At 39.5% G+C, this 21,668-nt stretch overlaps 1 protein-coding gene across 1 annotated transcript; it reads right to left on the reverse strand.

Annotated features, from left to right (window-relative positions):
* Positions 1-1,951: 1,951 nt before the first annotated feature.
* On the reverse strand, positions 1,952-20,717 carry HADH (hydroxyacyl-CoA dehydrogenase; the record flags this gene model as incomplete). Its single annotated transcript, XM_081999055.1, has 8 exons — positions 1,952-2,337; positions 3,386-3,502; positions 6,616-6,688; positions 8,186-8,275; positions 10,656-10,782; positions 15,127-15,284; positions 16,797-16,925; positions 20,589-20,717. 8 exons carry the CDS (start codon positions 20,715-20,717, stop codon positions 2,219-2,221), a joined length of 942 nt encoding a protein of 313 aa, XP_081855181.1. The 3' UTR covers positions 1,952-2,218.
* Positions 20,718-21,668: the final 951 nt, after the last annotated feature.

Genomic DNA, 21,668 nt, shown 5'->3' on the forward strand with positions numbered 1-21,668 from the left:
CATAGCTGGAGACAGACAATTCCTTTATTTCATTACTCATTCTTTAAGCCTCCTAGACATCTTTAAACTGTCAAAGCTGCAGAAATTCTTGTACAAATCAGGAGTGACTATTTAATATCTTACTTCTGACCAATTTCATCACAGTCTTGAACCCAACAAGGGAATTCTACATCCTCCACACCTCCTCACTGGGGAGCAAAAGAAAATGCTTACCTTGACTCAATGGCCTCAGCCATTCAATGACGTCTATGCGTTCTGACCTAGATTTAAGGGAGAGTATTTGAAGTTTTGGCCCTTTACCTCATGTCTGCTTGTCCTGGCACAGTAGTCCACATGCTGATAAAATAAACCATCCCCACCCACCAGTAAAGTACCTCCACATGGCCTATTTGATACAGAGAAAAAGAAGTCTCTTCTGAAACAGCAACCCAAACTTACAAATGCCTCTTTCAGGTTTCTTGTATATGTTACATATATACATACTGTACGTGTTAGAGCTCCTGAAAGGAAAACACTGTTTTAGAGAAAGTTTGCTATTCTAAAATACTACACTTAATAATGAAAAATATTTTGCACATTTATTATTAAATAGCCTATGCCTTGCTATAACCTAAGCATTTCCAAATTAAAGAGATCTTCCGAGTAAAGGGAGCAGCATTGAGTTAATTCTGCCCAAATGTTTTTGTAAAAAACAAATAGCATTTTCTAAGACACAAGAGTAATACATGGTTCCATTTTTAATTACTACTGAAAACAATAGTTCTGGAGCTAACTTCACCCTGCAACACTTGAAAGTCACTAAACTGAATTACAGGCACTAAGATCCTTCAAGTGAAACAAACTTCAGGTGCAAGAAGTAGACTCTATTTTAGGAAAACCAATTCAATTTAACAATGTGTTAGTAAAGGAAAGAGACTGTCTACAGTACTGTTTCTTTCCTTTGACACTCTTCTTTCAAGCCAAGCATCTCAAAATCTGAAGATCTGCAATGAGGAACCAGGATCCAGTAAAGCAACGATTTTTATTCTCTACTCAAGAGATTTCTTGTTTCTTAATTTCTTTAATTAAAAAATATGCATAAGCACTCAGCTCGTAGATCCGAAATACACAAAGTAAAAGAAGGCTACTACTCAGCTGAACTGGAACTCCAACTCCCATGCCCACTTGCTCTACAGTATTTGGAGAAAAGGCAGGATTTGCAGCACTCCTGCCATGAACAAATCCAGGCTCTGCGAAGCTCCAAGGAAATAAAGTTGCAAACCAGAAGATGCCTCACACACCTGGACACACCTATTTGTTTCCACAGCACAGACTCCAATTTCAATCTCCCAAAGTACTCAACTACAGTAGTGGTGTAGTATGTAAGAATGACACTAGAAATGAATAGCCAGTAAATAAAGCCAATTTACAGGACTCTAGAAAGCATACGAAAGCTTTCGCCCGCTTCCTAGCTTAGTTAATAAAAAACAGATCTATGTATTAGGCCCTTCAGAACAGAAACTACCTCTTCATTATTCTTTTACAGCACCTAGCAAAAGGAGGTCCTCAACCGGTAATTGAAAATGCCAGAAAATTCCAACACAAATCATGCATTCTGCTTTTAAATGCTGTATTGGGAACCTTCTGTCCAGGTGACAGCCTGCCATTGAAGGATTTTTATTTTTAACCAGTATGACATTCAAAAAAATTATTGTTCAAGGCACTGTAATTTACACCTACAGATGAGCACTGCATTTAAGAAAAATCCCAACAAAACAACTTAGTGCCTTTCTGTTGTTACATTTGCCAGCGTGAAAAGAGACTGCCACCCAGTGGACTACAACCAAGTACGTCAGCTGCAAGCCATGAGATTCAATACAGTATTGTTGAAAATTTTATTTTTAAGAAAGTGCGGTTATTTTTAGGATTTTTCCCATTAATATAATAATGTTTCAAATACATAAATTCACTTGTCATTCTGTCCTGCACCTGAAAAATCAACATTTGCATGAAGGCACTGTACATATAAAGCTTTTCAGAATTACAAGAAAAAAATAATCTACCAGATCAAGTTTTCACCAGACAAATGGTTACCTAGTGCAATCACTCAGTTCAGAGATGCATTATGTTCTAAATGCAGCTTTGTGCCATCCTTGGGAAGATTTAAACAGAATTCATCTGTAATATGGCAATGCTGAATAGCATACACAGATAGTTTAACACCGCTCAAGTTTGGAGTTCATTTGTATTTGTAAAATCCTTCTCCAGTCTTCTTACCCAGCTTCTTTTCTTCTACCAGCCTATTCAGGAGTGGGCTGGGTGCAAAAAGAGGATTGTTGGGCTCTAATGAATGCCATCCTGGTGGAAGAAAAGAAGTGGATGAATTAGTTAACAGTTCTGTTTATATGCAAAGATAATAGAGATCTGCATCTCCTTAGAAAAATATTGAAGAGGTCAGAAAACTGAAGGGGGTTTGGAACTTATTCTAGACTTTCTGAGACCCTTCAATACAGCTTCATAGAGCACAGATAAGTATTGATGATTACAAACAAATCTAGCAATTAATCTTTAGGCATAGTCTACTCCAAACACTTTATAATCTCCATGATGGAGGATTTTTAATACTTTAAAAAAAAAAAAATTAAGGACAACTTCTAAAATATAGTTAAGTACAAGGAAATAAAACAAAGGCTATCCTGAAAAGAAATTCAAGTGGAAAGAAATTCCTACTTGAATTTCTACCTGCAAAAGACATGGTCAGAACAATGTAACACTACTCCATAGAACTGGCTAAAAGCAAAAGAGGTTTCACTGAAGATGCCAAAATTTTGAAAGTGACATTCTGCCTCAGAGAATACTTAAGCTGCTCATTCAAAATAATACAACAACCATCAACAAGGCATCACCAATTACGTCTTTTTTTGTTATTGTACTGACATTAATCCACTTATCAACTGAAGTGAAAGGGAGATGGTATACTCGCATCTTGTAAGGTATTTACTTGGCTTTCTATTAACTGAGAATGAAAATATGGCTGGCAGAAAAAGGGTAGGGAGTCTCAATATTTGTTGCTTTTCATCAGAATTTCCTACCTCCAGTATATGTCTCTTCCCATTGATTCTTTTAATCATATAAAGTTACACTAATATTATTTTCTACTGGAACTTGATGGAGTCAGCAAAACCACCACTGTTCTGTCCCTAGGTACCTAGGGTACAGGCATACAGTACAAACGCTGTATTCATACAGCATTCTGAGTTGAACTCTCATTTCTTTCTCCTCAACAGTTAAAAGGCTATGCCATAAACATTCAGTTTAAGCTAATTAAGAGTCAGATTTTCACTACAACATTCACCCACAATTTAGCTAAAAAGGGGAAAAACAGAAGAAAATAAGCATGCAGTACCATCTATAATGTATTTACTGGTATCCAATCCAACATAGTCCAGCAGTTCAAATGGACCCATGGGATAGCCAGCCCCAAGCTTCATAGCAACATCAATATCTTCCTTTGATGCGTCTCCTAGAGAAAAGATTGACAGTTTGACGAACAGAACATTCCGCATCTACTTGGCACCACGTATAAATAATTAACAGGGTGTTATTTCACCCTGGTACAGCTCTTCACAGAAATCTCGGCACATTTCAGAACCACAAAAACTGGAGTCAGCATATACATGGTGGAGTATAAAACTGAGTATCTCACACACACACAAAAAAAACCCCCTGCAAGCCTGCTTTCCATTTTTCTAGTTTCCCCTTGCATTTCAATATAGATCACTACGCTATTGACAGAGCCACAACTACTGTGCTCAACCTATCACAAAAACTAGAGGAAGAATTGGTCACTATGAAGAGTCAAAAGCTTCTTTTAGAGGCAGCTGAATAGTGTAAGTAAGGAAAGATCTCAATTTCAGCTTCATGAGATCAGCAGCGGCTTTTGAATGATGCACAGGACAGAGCCCCCCTTGCTCTACAACAGCCAGAAGGCAAGTGATATCCAGCTGATGGACAAGGCAGGCACGCAGGGGAGCAGCAGCAGCTGAGTAACATGCTTAGTTACAGCAACTTTCACCAGAGGATATCCATCAGCATCAGAGATGGCAGATAGGAGTGACCCAAAGAGACTGTGCAGGTGCAGTTAAATTTGTGAATTCCAAAATTATTTAGGAAAAAAAAATGAAAATTATCAGGAATTTTTTACTTTTACTTCAGTCTGTGCCTATAAAAATACAAATCCTGCATTGCCACATTGTCACAGTTAATATTCACCTTATTCTTTTGCTGGGAATGCATATTTTATACTGTTATGAAAACAGATGCACCTCTGATGCTTACTTCTAATATGTATTTTGATAAAGGCAGTGCACTTCTTTGCAGATCCTATAAAAAGGACGAAGTAAAACAAACCCCACAGGTACTTGTTAAGTAACCTCGATGCTCGATGCATACAGGCGTTCAGGGTGTCCAAAAGCTTGGCAGACATAGCCTATGCAATTTATACACCTAAGATCAGAGGATCGTGGAAAAAGTTTTCAAAATCTCTTGTAAAGGCAACAACTTTCACTGAAGTTTTCTATGAAGTAATCATTTTTATATATCTCCTTTTACTCTTTAAATCTGACTATTTTTTTTAAACCACATTTTATTTCTGAGAAACTGGGAATATTAGCCTTACTTAATTCTAACATAATTTCAGTTCTCCAGATTGAAACACACATAAATCCTCAATTCATTTGAAGTTGATGCAGATGTACATACTTCTTTTATCAATAAATTTGTCCCACTTTGTCAAACTTGTGACTTGGCAACCTGACAGCATACAGTTGCATTACAACACAATTAAAAATAGTAAAAGGGCAAACAAGGGTTGCACCCCTACTTCATATTAGTCTCCTAGTATAAACCAGACTTCCATAGAAACCTGACTGAGTGCTTTTTTGGTTTTCCACTAATAACAGGGCAGTACAGACCACAATACACTAATATTTATAATATGCCCCCTGTTTACATCACTGTTAATACACTAAAGGTATTTTGCCTATGCAAAAGCGCACATTTAACCCAAGGAGATTTTGTATAAATGAAGACTCAAGGACCGACCCAAAAAAATGGTATTTCAGTGCTTGGGGTTGCCAGGAAAGAGACCCAATTTCATACTAATGTGGATAACAATCTGGTTCAAGTGTCTGCTCTGAGAATTAATGCAAAGTGTATGACAAAAATTTAACCCAATTCAATGGAAAAAATTAATTAGAAGACAGCCATCAGGCTTTTCAAAACACTAACTAGCTTTTAAAATATATTTCTTTAAGAATTCATAAATGAACTTTAACAAGTTTGGAAATATCATACTCTTGAACAAAAGACAAACAGAATAAAGATTAAATAAAAATACTGTTTTGTTTACGCAGAAAACAGTCAATTTTAACATACAATCTCAGTGACTGTTTTATTCTACATTTTAATTAAAAGTTCTGTTGTCTCCTAAAATATGCATAATGATAATGTCACTTAACAAAGGCACCTCTTTTACAGACACTGGAACACCCACAGACTTTATGTAAAATTGTGACTTTTTCTAAGAAAATAATGCCTCCTCACCTCTACGCCTTTGCCTTTCAAGTCACTAAATTTACTCTTTTCTCCCTTTAAGATGTAATTAGGTACATTTGTTGATGGATAAACATGTAGTGTTGATTTATATTTTTTTCCTGGAGATCAAACCATCCCTTAGATGTGCTATAAAAGAGATTTTTAATATTTAAAACATATTTGGTGGAATCCTGATAACAAAGTGCTTTCATCTGTAAAAAAGCAGTGATTTCAAAAACAAAATGTTTCAAATGACATTCTTAGTTGCATGGAGCTATGAGCAGAGCACTTTAAATAAAAGCAATTATAGTCTGTAATTTCCTCTTTATCCACTACATTATTGGCTTGTTTCCTTTTCAAAACAATTATCAATGTTTTGACAAATTTAGTGGTTCTTTGGGGATTTGTGATTATTTCTACCTACCCTTCAGTATTAATGTAAAAGAGACCAGTAGCATGATGGGAGTTCCTAAAGAACGTACATCTACAAAAGGACACAGAAGAGCGGGAAACAGGAGGTTTTATGGAGCAATAGGAGAGCCCAAATCACTTGTATGCCTGTACCATAGTACGACACTGAGTATTATACTACTTAAAACACTAATTTTCAGGTGAGGTATTTCACAAGCCCAATATAAGTGAACTCAGGGGAACTTTTCTAATGGTCCCATTATGGGATTTTCAACCACTTTCATTAATGTCTCTTGGGATGGAGAGAGGGAGGTTCCAGATTAGGTGGCAGAGGACATGTTTACGATGGCATTACACTCACCTTGTCATCTCCAAACCACAAACATTTTCCACCACCAGAAATTTCCCACACAAGTTAACTAGTACCTTCCGATTCTGCATGCCCTGACATTTCGAAGTGAAGACAAGGTCTTTCCAACTACATATATTGGCTCATATTGATGTTTACTATTCACTTCCAGCCTTTTAGATCTGAAAGTTTTGAGTGAATACCAAGGCTGTTCTGAAGGGATATAATATTTAGCAGCGTTATATGTCAACATCTCCTGAGGTCAATATCCCAACAAATACCTCTCTCAAAAAGTCGAACAGCTTCCATCATATATGGCACCAAGAGGCGGTTTACAATAAACCCTGGAGTATCCTATGAAAAGAAAAAAAGGGATTGTAAATAAACATTCTTTACCAGCATGACACTCAAATGCTACATGACAAATTAAACAAGTGGATGAAGACACTTATTGAATCATCAACTTCTGGTACTCTCTAAATCAGATGAAAAATACAGTTTATCTGCTCAGTATTAAAACACAAAAGATGAATTTCACAAACAAGGAATGGCACATAAACATTCATCATGACTGAGAACAATAAGACTACTACAAGCCAAACTCATCTTAAAACAATTTAATATGGCCAGTTGGCAAATACCTTTTCTTTAGCAAAAATCTGCTGATAGAATTTCCTGAAGGATATGAGAAGAGCAGTTCTTCCCTAACAGTTTTTTTGTGTGTTCACTACTAGAAACACTCCTGGCTGAATAGTCTGCTTCTCCCCCACTGCTCACTGGTAAACCGTACTTTTGAAAGTTTGGATCACTTCAATAGCAAACAGCAACACTATCAGTGAAAAGATAAAATAAAACACATGCTGTCGGAATAAGATAACAAACTGATACAGAACTTCTTTTACACAAGCTTTAATCAAAATCAAAAATATAAAGAGAAGGAGCTTTGCAAATGTAGTATTATTTTGTATACTACTACTGTTTCAGATATTTGTTTTGCATTCTATTTATCTCAATATTTAATCAGAGAATTCCAAGCAACTTTTCTTCTTACAAACAGGAATTAAAAAAAAAAGGAAAAAAAAAGTTTCAGACATGGAGACTGCATTACCCTCCTCCCAAGCTGATTTGTAACAATAATTCGTCATATATTCTGCTTGTGCCATACTGCAAAATTGTGACAGAAACAGGAAAAAAGTCAACTAAGGCCACAGAGCAATTTAGCAGTACAGCCAGAATTAGAGTCCAGCATACAGACACTGAATTACTGGTAACTACTGGATTGCAGGCCCTTCATTTTATGACCAAATGTCTCCTGGGGGCTGTGAAGCTCAAGGCAATAGCTTGCATAAAGCCACACAGACCACAGCTTAATGGATTTGGCAAAAGCATGTTTAGGAAGTAGGGTGTTCCTCTAGAGAAAAAAACCCAAAGCTGCGAAGCAATGAAGATTAACATGGGTCTAGTTACTGCAGTCTTAAGAAAAACTTGCAATGAGCACACACCATGGAGGATTCATCCAACTGCCTCAAAGTACAAGAGGTAGCAGTCTTGTCTCTAGCATGGCTAAAGATGAGCTCCTGCTTAAGCTCTCCAGTCCAGGCTTCTGCAGGACTGGAAAAGAAAAAACAAAAACTGTAAACCCTGATACTTGTGAGTTTTGCTGCTCTGAGGAATTTGTGGTGTATGTGGCTGTTTTCTTTGTCAAAATACTTTTAATAGGGAAGAGAAACTGGACAAAAAGCAGCCTGGAGATTCCTGAAGTGCTCTTACATCTACTAAAACCTACCACCTTAAAATTAACAGTTTTCAAGAACAGACCTTCTGAACACTGTACAATCAAAATGTACTCACCTTGCAACTGACAGGACTCTTTCCTACCGCTTTACTGAAATCCACAAGTGATTCAAAAGTCTTTTGGCTGGTCATTGGAGTCTTGATGACCTGGGCAGAGGGAAGGTAGGGAGAGCGTACACATATTTATGAGCAGAATCTCTCTCATTACCCAGTATAGCAATGATAAAACTGTAATCCAGAACACTATTCCAGAAATTCACAAAACTTTTGTTTCGGAAAAAACAATTTCAGTGGATATATATGTAACAGACACAGAAATCTATTTTAAAGGCAGATACAGCATTTTGCACATTTTGAAATTATGTGTTTGTTTAAGACACTCTCCCACTCAGCCAGTATAGATGGTAAAAGACACCATCCTTTGGAATCACTTTTAGAGATTATAGTATGACAGAACAACTTTAAAAGCCTTGGGAAACACGATGGCATCACTCCAGAGAACCATATTAACAGACATAGTTCCTGATAGAAAGGACTGGAACATCTACCCTGTGCCCAACGTAAACACAACAGATATTTAATTCTAAAGAAAATTTAAAAACTATCTTTCAAATTTGTGACAGCCTCTTAGCTTTTGAGTAGTACATTTCCATGCTGATTTTCTTCACAACTGAGTCTTTTGTCACATGTAGTATTTTAGGTACTTTACTGGAGCTGGAATGCATTAAATCATTTATTAGACACCTAACCCCCCCCTTGAAAAAAAGACTTGCAGAAGCTGAACTGGTTGTGATATTTGTGTTGAAACTGACCTCCATGTGCAGTAACTGAAAACCGCTATACATAAGCAGTTACGGCTGCCCTCCTTGTTCATACAATAAAGTCCCACAGAGATTTCTCCCTATTCTAATGACTGACGTAGGGCCAACACATAAAACACTGTTAGGACTGAGGAAATGGCTTGTTTCTCAGCAGAAAAAGTAGTGTTCTGTTATTTCCATAGTAGATAAAAATATATGAGATACTTATATAAGACTGCAACAGTTTCAAAAATGAGTTTTCAATATACACTTCAGAATTCTGAAACATTAGCACTAGCCTTTTGGATTATTAGAGAAAGAAATCCTCTCAAATCTATGCTTCTGGGCATGAGATCAACGATCTATGAAAAGAGCAGATAAGACTCAAAGGCACTGCAGATTTATGACCCATGAAGGACAGCTTCCATGACAGATGACTGGCAATTTCAGTAATATCTTTCATAGTTTTGTCGATTCTCTTGATTTTCCCCCTATTATTTCAAACCGAAACATCTGGTTTACATAGAAGATGTTGTTCTACAGTGTTTGTCAATGCCAAACCTGATTTATAGCAGTAGATCTGAAACAAAACCAAAGCTTTAAAAAGTGTTTTTATTTACTAATATTGGCTCCTTTCAAGATCAGGTCACTAAAAGCACAGCTTCTGTGTTTTAAAGTTCTTCAAATACTGTTCATCAACTGGAGTGACTCTGGAGTAGGACATTCCTAAATCAGGTGAAAAGACCCACAAATTATAAAGACGCACCACAGCAGGCAGACAGGGATTGCTCTGTTTTGTTTTTTTACAAATTATGATAGATATCGTCTGTATTTTTCAAATTTCAGAGGCTTAGTTTAGATTTCTAAAGACTAGGGTTTTGTTTTAGGCTTGAAACAAGGCATAGAACATTTCATCCATAGAAATAAATTACTGCCTACAAATAGTTCTTAGCACAGAAATCAATAAAGCCTATGTTAGCCTAAGGAATTATGCTAAAGATTCTGTTACCTCCTACCACACCTACAAAATTCCTCCCTTTCCTTCTTACAGCATTTCCCCAGAGCATTTAGTTATAACATACAGGATGCAATATTAAACTAAAAAAATCCACACGGGTACAGAAGTGAGAGAGAATATACAAGTATCCAAGCCCTCATCAGACAACCATACTCTGAATCAAATTTGTTCATTTCAGCCAAAAGGTTCAAACATCTCAAAAGGGGGAGGAAGAGAATGATACAGAGCAAGCAACTGGATAATACATATTTTAATAGGAAACAAGCAAAAAATATAATAAAGTGAATCTCAGGAGTTCAAAAGGCGGGCACAACATATTTGAATTGCTTGTCACCAAAGCAATACTAGAACTAATCATTTATGGAACAGAGGAAAAAGATTTACAGCATTTAAGGGCATGAAGTACATGAAACTTTGGGGCAGAGTGGCCAAAATGCAAAGTTTATTTTCACTTACTCAAAAGTTTGTAAGTTCTGGCTTAAAACTAAAAAAGTTCTGGCTGACTTAGACTAGACTTCTTAGACTGAGTTACCTCTGTCTATTCAACCTGCTCCTCAACAGAGACTGCACCACCCTCTTATCACTAGAGGTAGCTATTCCATATCAGAAGAGCTCCAAACTGAGATGAACTCTTTCATCTAACTGCATCCTCAGTGACGACAACTGCACTGCTGTGCTACAGGGGTTATGATGATGATAAGAAACTTACCTCCACAAGCTTCATCATAGGCACAGGATTGAAGAAATGGAGCCCTCCAAATCTGTCCTGCCTGGTGGTTGAGTTAGCCAACTGCGTGATTTGCAAGGATGAAGTGTTGCTTGCAAATATCGTATGCCTGGGAAAAAAAAGAAACATGGATTGCAGAAATGACAGCTATTTTTCTGTCACAGACATCCATTGGCTAACCTTCCACAGAATGCTCAGAAACATCCCTGCAGATTATCATGGTCCTTTTGTGGAGGTATAAGTACAGCAATGATGAAATAACCACTGGAAGGGCTGTGTGAGTTTCTGACTCCCAAGTAAGTATGTTGAATACTTATATTAGGTGACAGAAAAAAAGACTCTGTAAATAGAAAATTTTTGTTAACTCCCCAAATCTATTCCAGGTAATTCCTTCAGCAATCCTGGAAACTAATGGTATTTTTTACTGTTAATCATTTACACATCTATGAAAATCTAATCATATGCCATGTCAAGAAGGCACTTTGGAGCCTTAAGAAAAATTTGGAATCTGTTTTTTTTTCTTATAATGATCAGTGATAGACATGATGAGCAAACCTATCACCAGAGCAAAGAGCTGATGAAAAAAAACCCCAGAGAAAAGATAAAAACTGCCATGCATAGGACATTGCAAAGCATATACAAAATCACAAGAATTTAATGACATATATGAAGTCCTTTTCACACAAACTAGATTTACTAATTGCAATTTATAATGGTTTGGTTTTGGCTTTTTTTTCCAGAAATATCTCAGAACCTCAATAGCCCTGCTATACTGACATCACACTGAAAAATTACAGAAATGGCTTTTTCTTCAAACCACAAAAACCAGAAACTAAATTGGAGATGAAACCCTACCTTCCATTCTGGGCTGTATCCTATTGACCTTTTCCAGAAAGTTATCCAACTGGACTCATCAAATGTTAATCTATATTGGTATTTTACTTACCTTTCACTAAGATGTAATTGAGCTTCACAACAGAGCTGTCAGAAAAGTTTTGTCCAAGTGGTGGGGACATCTTATAGTGACATTAAAAGAAAGCATTTGAGGATTAAAAAAACCCACACTGATTTCCATTTTTTATTATGTTTTCTCAGTTTTGAGAATTTGTCAGGGAGAAGGAAATAAAAATCCTTAATTCCTGTCTGCACTTCTTACAAATACACTTTTGTTATTTCCCCACCATAAAGTGGTCCTTATATTGTTCTGACGTGGGGTACTAGAAAGAGTACTCTATATTTCATAGTTTTGACCTTGCAGGGTCAATGCATCCAAAAGACACTTAAATGAAAATCTGCCACTGTATTCAAAGAATTCAAATATTCATATAAAAATTAAGCACACATTTCTGACGTGTAATCATAGCTAGGTTTATATCTGGGTTCATTTAAAGTAAGAGATTTTACCTCAGCATCACTTCTGCAGGTGAATACTGTATCCTCACACAACATAAAGCCTTGTGGGGAAAAAAAGCATTAAATTTCTATTGTGTACAAGGGCATTTTATTTACACTTTCTGCTCTAACCAAACAATTGATTTAAATTGAGTTTAAAATAGAGTTTCCATGCCTCTGTGACTTAGAATTACATAATCCATGCTTCAGGTGACAGCAGAGCTGGAAGGCTTTTGAAAGGAACAGTACTAGTGAAGCTCTACTGAGGCTTTTGCAGGCACCAGTGTGCTTTCTCTTGGTGCCATCTAGTGGGTCTGGGGAAGACATCGATAACCGAGTCCAACACAAGAGGAACCTACCATTTCAGTAAAACTGACTCTTACAGTCCAGCAAACACCGAACATCACTTCTTTTGTAACAGTTTTATAACACACTGATTCTAACATAGTGAACAGTTGAAAACCACTGGCCAGTTCCTAGCTGAGTTTCCACATCTAAAGATAAATCCTAGACCAAGAGATGTTGATGGGCATTCCCAATAAACAGAAAGCAAGTACGCAAGAGCTCTTAAACTGAATACCCAAAAATTCTTTTGTCATGTTCATTATGATCCTGTTTGGAAAAGTACCGCAGTGTTTAAACACCTAAAAGCCACTAAGAAAGTGGGGCTCTTCTACAAAAACCTTAGCCCGACCTTTTGAAAATGGAAACTTGAGACTGACTCAATTCAAGAAAAGGAAAACAGAACTGAAGAGTGGGTAGCAATGCTTTAATCACCTACCCTGAAGACGATGACCATGCAACACAGTAACAATTACAGTATCAGGAGGATGAGTATAGCACTGAGAGGAATATAACATACACAAGCAATTTTGCAAAGCTCTAAGAACGTAAACTAGTATGCTCTCAGACTGATAGCATCCAAGAAACAGCACTCACCGTTTCACTCTGAGCAACTGTGATACATAGCCCCTTACATTTCAATCAGCTATCAGGAAGACCTGCGTTAAGTCCTGAGATTTTAATTAAGACAAGTCCTCCCTCTTCAGAAGCCTGGTCTTTCATGATGTCTGCCTATGACATACACATCACAGTGCCATTAACACCCAGGATGCCACAGAACCAAAGCTGCTCCCCAGACTCAAAGCTATCTTTAAACAAATCTTGTCTTTGTTACCAATCAACCAAAGTCCACTATCGCCATTAAGCTGATGCAACAGTTAGTCCCTGTAATAGTTTTCAAACTTTTGAGACACTGAATCTTAGCAAGGGCTGTCAGGCACCTGCACTGACAAGGGAGAGCTTTCCATTACACCACAGTGCCACGTGGGATGACTAAAGCCTTCTGCTTCCTTCTAATGCACAGAAAAACACTCACTAGACATTTCTGCCTCTCCCCATGCTACTCACATGATCTGCAACTCTATACTCCTCACATAATTAAAAATTACCCTTTGTATCTAATAGCTAATATTGTAAACACTTGGCTACTAAGTTTCCCTATTTTACTAGCTTTTCTTTCTTTTCATCTAGACTTTCTACACTGCAACCCATACTCTTCACCATTCACTTCCCTTTTCTTTATCCTACATGTGAGATACCTGCATGTTTCTCATAATTTCCAAGTCTTCTCTTAAAAGGAAAGCTTCTCATCTAATGTCATTTTTCCCCAACCCTGCAAAATAATGCCTTTTGCACAGGAAGGAGCAACTCTCAATATCTTTTAACACTCTGTAACGCAAAATTTGATTTTTCAAGGCAGCTATCCTTATAAACAGCTCAGCCTTACTAAAAATAGCCTCAGGTGTTCCAAACATATGTATTATTAAATGAGGCTCCAAGTCCCTGTGCCCACTTTTCCTTGGTGACTGGTTCTAGACAGTTTGCCATTTAGTACACACTAATTTGCTCATTAGCTTTCTCTGCTGAATATGGACAAAGACTCAGGCAACAAATGGCCTGTTTTCACAAAATAAGCACTGCCTAATCATGACAAGGTATCCTGATAATGGCCAAAGGCAGCTACTTACTTATGTCTGTCAGACTAACGGTAATGGCAAGTTACCCTGTGCTCAGTGCATGGCTGTTTGCCATCATTTATTGTTTTCAGTAGTACCAGATAATTTTGATTACCGACCATACAAGACAGCATTAAAAGTTTCCCCAGACTGAAGTCAACTAATGATAACAGCTTCTCTCTCCCCTGACATTATACTCAAGCCGCAGCCTGCCCAGTTCTTTCGTTAGTCTAGAATACCTTAGCCAATAACCCCAGATTTAGGTGTACTTGTTAAAACCTCATCCTGCAAGCAGTCAAGGTCTTGTGATCCTGACTCATCCATTACAAGGATCAAGCTTCTCGAGACTGCATGCTCAGCTTAACAGCATTTTTGGGTTTGGATATAATTCAACAGTAACTTCCAACAGTTATCAACTATAGTTCAAAGAAAGTTTCAGGGACTGTAAGTAACTGAATGCATGCTAAGAAATTATTTACACTTTTATCTCACACACAATAACCAACAATGAGCTATTTCCACACTCTTGTAATACAAAGTAAACTTTGTTCACTTAAGCCACTGTTGAGCTGACTGTGACTTACAGCTAAGAGGCTGAAACTTCCTAAAACTTGTTCATGCCAGGCACACTGAAAACAAAGTACTTTATCATCCCAAATCTCTATTTAAATATGGGAACACGTACCTTAACCATACCCCACGTGTACCAGGACGGGCTTATTCTACTGTTGTGCGTTTGCATTTGGATTTAGATTTGAACGTGCTGAGTAGATGGACAAACGTTATGACTAAACATATCCAGAAGCACATCAAATGAAGCAATGCAACAAGTACATACACCTGGTGAATACACCTAAGAGTGTCTGTAACATATGCACCTGGCACAACAACTATTCCGTACTACACGACAGTCTGGAGTTAGTCTAAGGGAGAACAACTCCCGTTTTTAGAAAAAGCATCTAAGAAAATGCACAACAGTGTAAGAATAAAAACAGAAGACACAAAGGTCTAAGTTTCAAAATGTAACAGAAAAATACACATACTCTGGAGCAAACTTATCCAGCCTCTTGAAGAGTTCATTTTTTATTTCCTGGTTCTCCACAATGGCTTCTATCACCAGATCCGTGCTGTGGACCACTGCTACTGCATCTGTGCTTGTTGTGAGGTTCTTTAAGGTCTTCTCAATGAACTCAGCACCAGCCTGAAACATTTGCAAGAAGTTGCAATATCTATTTACAATGGTTTAATTTATTTTTATATGAAAATCCCTTTATGTGCTCTGAAGTGGTTTTGAGCTCTCAAAAATTCAGGCAGTCTGCCACATTTCCAAATCAGTGAGAAAGTTCTAAGAACGTACAGATGCGATGCTTTCAAGTGACCAAGTTTTCCTAGCCAATCAAATCTGCTTTGAAGCAAATAGGAGACCTTTGAATTAATTATTTTAGGAAGACTATTTGCTGCAGTCCAACCTTCAACACAAAAGTCCGAGTGAACAACTAGTTAGTCAATCACTAGTTTCTGAGACAGCCTGAACTTGTCCTCCATACACAGGGACTTTTCCAGTTTCAAACCACCACAGTGTTTTCATTCAGTGATGTTCTGGTTTCATTCCTATGAACAGATACGTACTAGTTCATGAATATGTCAGGAAATGAAATGGCCTACACTCATTATAGTTTCAGTGCAAATGTGGGGAAAATATATTCTGTTTTCTAACTAATAAATCTGCCAATCACTGACACAGTTTGTGAGGACAGAAATCAAACAGAACTGCAAGACTTTGAACCAAGGGTAAATGGAGACAGTACAAGTAAAAACATACCTGCATGCTAGAATATAATGTCATTTATAAAGTACAAGCATCATGTGGACAATTTTCTTTGGCATCAGAAGACTCCCCGTAATTATGTATGTATGCCCTGGTTATCCTGGTATTACCGTAATTCTTCCTCTGTACTACCTCATGCAAATAAGCCCTTTTTAATTTCCTTTGTCTGCTGCATCATTCATGCTGGTAACCATCAATACCAATATACATTATATATGTTAGTATGCATCAGAAGAAGAATTCAATCTGCTGTGGAATTTAGAGAAGCAAATGTAGCAACAAATAACCCTTAGGATATAAATTTAGATGCATCAACTGCTTCACTGTAACTGTATTTAAGTCTTACTCAGTAAATGCAAAGTATCTTATACATCTAATTCATGTTACTCCAGGGTAGTTAAACTTGCACTCTCGTTTCCTTTGCAGTAATCCTGTATCCAAGTCTAGGGAGAAGAAAAAGAAAAAAACAAAAAAAACCAACTCCTTACTAAAGTTCTAAGACAATTTTGTTACTAATCGCTTTTGGACAAAATGGGTGCATTCCCAGGTAAGGTCTCAAAGATAGCTTGCTATTAAGTTAGACTGAATAATTTGGCACCATTTCACATTTAGCATCTGTTTGAAAAGATCACCAAGTTGTTTTAAATCTTCATCTCACGGCTGAAGTCCACAAAGGAGAAGAAAATAAGGTAAGACATCTTTCAACCTCCCTGAATAAAAAAAAAAACAAAAACAAGTTCCTCAGTACACTGAAAAAAGTTGTTCTTTTTAAGCCAGTCTATTAACATGATCCATAACGCATAATTGTAAACAATATCAGAAATTCAGCATGGTCATTTTTATTCTCCTAAATTTTCCTAGAGGAATAAAGAAGAAGATGTCAACCTCAGGTTTATCTGCAAACTTCTTCTTTGTCACTCTCTTCAAACTCTCTTCAATTCCTTTTGTAGACTTTTTAAGTATTTCATCTGACTGGTCTACTAACACCACAGTGTGACCACTGGCTGCTGCAACCTGAAAGTTAAAAAAAAAGATTCAACATCAATAACGCAAAACAATCAACCACACTGATTTGTGTTGGGGCAGACAATACACTAGGCAATGAACTAGGCAAAAGAGAGCTAAAGAACATTGAATCACGACATGCACTTTACTAGAAAAATCATTAAAACCTGCACACAGTTGGGGTGGAGGGTAAGGGATACAGTTCTCAAGCAACTTGAGGGAAAAGGAAAAAGAAATGCATTTTCCCCCCCCGAGCTGTCTGCAGAATGCTACCTGCACCTGGAGGCAGCTGAATTCTGTGGCTATGGCTAGAGACAAACAGCTGTCTTTAAAAGAGTAAAGCGGCTTAGCTCTGATCCTTGCATCTTGTAAGGAAAAAGGGCTGTGAAGACCAAAACTGGAATGCTGGCAAGGTGAGCGGGTGGCATAAGCGATGGCTAACTCTGTGTTCCCGGGATGTAGTGTAACACAATTCTGCTGTTAGGCCATGAGTGTGTCCCTGCAACAACAGGAGGGTGACAGTGGAGCTGGGAGTAGCAGTGAAATGTTTGCCACCCCAGGACTCTGCACAGACCGGAATGGCCCGCAAACTCTTCTTACTACATACTTCGTACAAACACTGGCTCAGCTACAGACAGCTCTACTGGGTTGTCTTTTTGGTTGGTATTCTATTAATTTCAAACATATAATGTCACTTCCTCATATTGGAACAGCCTATTAAAAATCAGCTGTTCATTATCTGTTACTTCACTATTCATTAATTTATGCTTCTCTTGTTAGTTAGCAACAGCCTATCTTCATTTTCAGAATTCTTGAACTAACAGAGTGGTAAGATAACGATTGTGGAAAACAGATGTTAAAACATGGTTCCACTGACTGTTTTTAAAGTCACACAACTTAGGAGCTTCCCATCTGCAAACTTTTACTTTACATCTAACCTTGCACCTGGAAACTAAAGATTCTCCTGTGCCCAGAAGACCTACTCCAACAAAGCTAGCTGAAATGAAAAATATAGAGATATCTCCTGAAGAAAAGCATGGTGTTATTCTCATCCAAGTTGCCTCACTAATCCAGCAAATAAATGCATGCCAGACTGCCTCTGGAGTTAAAGCAGCAGTGTAGCTTTAACAAAGTGTCAGTCTGCAGCTGGACATTTATTTATCTTTTTTTTTTTTCCACTATGGCTATTTCATAAAAATGACTGAATCATAAAAAAAATGTTTAAACAAAGCTTGGACGTGCACTCCTAACACTTCATCTGTTGCTGATCATTTGCAATGGCAAAGCAAGGCCCTCCACTCTTCAGAAGAAAAATCAATACCAAGCACATTTATAAGAGATGCTTCACTGATTATCCATTTATGATTATACCATCACTGACCAGTTGGCAAAAATCCTAGAAAAATCCATCTCCCTTTTCCCGTCTCATTCTTACCATATTTGCATGGACAGGAAAGAAATAAAATGGCAAAAAGTCATACCATCTCCTTGCAATTCAAACCCATGCTCGTTCAGACTCTACTATCCAATGATCTTAAGAATAGTAAATAAGAAATGCAAGAGTGCTGGGGAGTCAATTAATGCTTTTCGCATACAGAAGTGCTTTTCATGTGGCAGAATCAGAAATCATAAACTCCTGGCTTTCAGCCATACATTTTGGCAGAGGTTAGTTTCTCCTGACAGTGGGAAAGAGGAAAGAATTTCTGAAGTGTTCTAAAAGGGAGATAAAGCTTTATTAATAGGGTGCAGAGGAGATCCCTCTCAGTGTTATAATCATCTCTGCTTTGAGATAATTTTGGATTGATAAATAGGAGGCAGATGGTCAGCAAAACCATCCTTGGTCCTTAACAGTGGTAAAAGACTGCAACCCCTGTTACTGCCAAATACCAGACGTGTTTCTCTTGACAAGCTGCTCTCTGAAAACATGCAGTCTAACAGCATAGGCAGATCAGTTCACCTTCTCTGCAGAATTACAAGCTTTGCATAGTCTTCCTCTTCCTCAAACACAAGAACTTTGTTCAAGGTTGTTCTTTGATGATTCCTTCAGTGGAAACTTCAAGCTCTAGTATGAGGGTATAGAGGAGTGTTTTTACTAGACAAGTTAATAAACAACTAGCCAATTCCTTAGCAAAAAAAATAGCCCCTTGTATTCCTCTTGCTAGACATTTGCCAGGAATGTGAGAAATCTTCAGTTCTGAGAATGAAACCCATTAATTCATTAAAATGGAGAAGTGCTATTTATGAACTCCAACCTCCCTGCCAGTTTCCACTTGGGGATGCCCGCATGGTCCAGTTACTCTTCGTGAAGCTTGTGAACTACTCTGGCACGTTGGGCAACAGACTCTTTCTGTGAATTAAGTAAGTTTCTAAATCCTACATCACCTGACAGGACTGTTCAGTCTTCTGTCCAGAAGCTATCAAGTTAAAAATGAACTTGAAAGCCAAAGGCCTGAGATGAAACACTGGAAAAATAAGTCCTATTTAAATATTAACCGCTTCATAATTCTGCAATGACTGACATTCTAAATGCTCATTCTAGCTGCTGTATTTTACTTTAATAACTTGCAGAATGTCACTTGATCTGCTCCCTTGGCAAGTTAGAAGAAGCTTCTTTCTTGGACGAACATTTTGCAAATATTATTACACATTGTCTTAAGAACCACCTTAAACAATTTAAAACATTGACCTTGGTTCTTCTTGCTTACCCTTCTGACCTGAAGATGTGTGGATTAGCAAGAGAACAAAAAGTTTTAAAGTTGAACAGCAGTGCTGCAGCAATACTTTCTACTCCTCCGCAGCAATAAAAACCAAAAAATGCACAGAAGTCTGCCAACACACAACGGCTGCGTCCCCTCCATGCCCCCAGCAGCCCTCATCCTCGGGGTGTGATGAACACACACCGCTCACGCTAGCTCCTCGATGTGCCTCGCACAGGGCAGGCCGACGGGGCGAGACCCACGGCGTGCTCCAGCAGGTCAGGCCCGGCCGGATGGCTTGCGGACTAGGACTGCCAGGCATTGCGGAGAGTACGCCCCTCCAGTGCAAGGGCAGCCACTGCTTCTCGCGCAAACACGGGCTGAAAAAACCACAGCGTGAAATAATTTGAACACAAACTATAACATGTTCGGAGATGTTTTGTTTTTTTAAACGTTGCTCCGGCCTTGTAACTCGGACAGGACACTTGAGCAGGGACCCGGCTCGTTCAGGTTGTACAGCAACGGGCACCAGCACGTGACGCTCCGCAAGGGAACGGGCGCTCCCCCCTTCGCGTTCGGGGCGGGTCAGAGCGCGACGTGGGAGCTGGGCTCACCTTTACGTAACAAAAACCCAAGCGGAAAGCGAGAGACAAAGGGGAGGCGAGGAGCGGCAGCGCGGGGCGGCCGCAGCCGAGGTTCTCCAGCGGCCTCAGCCCGGGAAGGGGCCCCAGCTTGGCCGCTGAGCACGAACCGCGGCCGCTGCCAGTGCGGCCTTTGGGGAGCGGAGCGCCAGCACGACGCGCACCTCACCCGACCAGCCCGCAACGAGGCGAGCCCCAGCCCCGAACGACACGTGAAATGGCTCTCCCGCAGCACGCGCCTCGTAACGGCCGCCCAACAGCCGCCATAGCAGCAGCGGCGGCGGCGCCGCCGCCACCTCCCCCTCACCCCCGCCCCGCTGCCGGGCCGCGCTCACCTGGGCGATGCCGGCGCCCATGAGGCCGCCGCCGATGACCGTCACATGCTTAACGATCAGCTTCTTGGCGGCCGCCGTGGCGGCGGCGGAGGAGGCGGCGCGCACGAAGTGGCGAGTGGCGAAAGCCATGGCGTAGGCACGCGGCGGGGAGCGCGGACCGAAGGGCAGGGCCGAGCCCGGCCGGGAGGGGCGGGGCGAGCGCTGCGCTCCGCCCCGCGGAGCCGTGGCGGCGGCCGCCCCCGGGCCCGGCTACCCGCCGTCGCGGGGAGAGGCGCTTGGAATCCTTCACCTTCGCTAATTTTGATTCTTTAAAGAGGAGTCAATGAGCAACGCCCAGGGCAGCGCAACAAACGTAGTGCTCGCAGGCGGCTGAAGCTCCTCGCTAGCCCCTGGCTGGCGTGGGGCCCACAGCAGGCTTGATGCAGGGGCTGCTCACGCCTGCCCTTCGCAGCGGAGGTCACTCCATTTCCTTCCAAGTGTTCACGCTTCAGTTCTAGCAGCTCATTTTCTCAACGGCGGAAGCAATCCCTATTAAGAGTGTTTCCAGACTAGAAGGGGATTTCATTTTCAGGCTAGCACAAACTATTTAATAAAGAAAAACAAACAACCCCTTCCTTTATAAATACGAACTGCTGAATTGTATCAGTTGCAGACCGCCACCGTTTTCCATCTAATTCCTCTATGGCCAGAATAACCCACCTTCAAGTCAGCAACAGCAGCAGCTGACACCATGGCAATTCCAGCATATTCTACTTGAGTCAGCACCGGGGTAAGCATTAAGCAACTTGTTTTCTTCAAACAAAAGAAGTGGAGTAGTTTCGTATCTCTGCACTTTGTACCAAAAGCGCAATGCAAAAAATTCCCTCTCCTTGCTCAGCCTCATCTGACAGCGGGTTAGTCAGGAGCAGGACCCGGCTGCTGGAAGCAGCTTTTCCCAAACAGAGACTCGGAATTACTGTTCCTTTTATACAAATGACTGCTGAGAAGATAATTAACTAAATTCCCTAAAAAACAGTGCCATGCCAAGTTACCTGCAGCCTAACTGCAGGGTGCAAGACACAGGATTTCCACGCACAGCTG

The sequence above is a fragment of the Phaethon aethereus genome, assembly GCF_964289735.1.
Source record: "Phaethon aethereus genome assembly, chromosome: 4".
In the NCBI taxonomy this organism is placed as follows: domain Eukaryota; kingdom Metazoa; phylum Chordata; class Aves; order Phaethontiformes; family Phaethontidae; genus Phaethon; species Phaethon aethereus.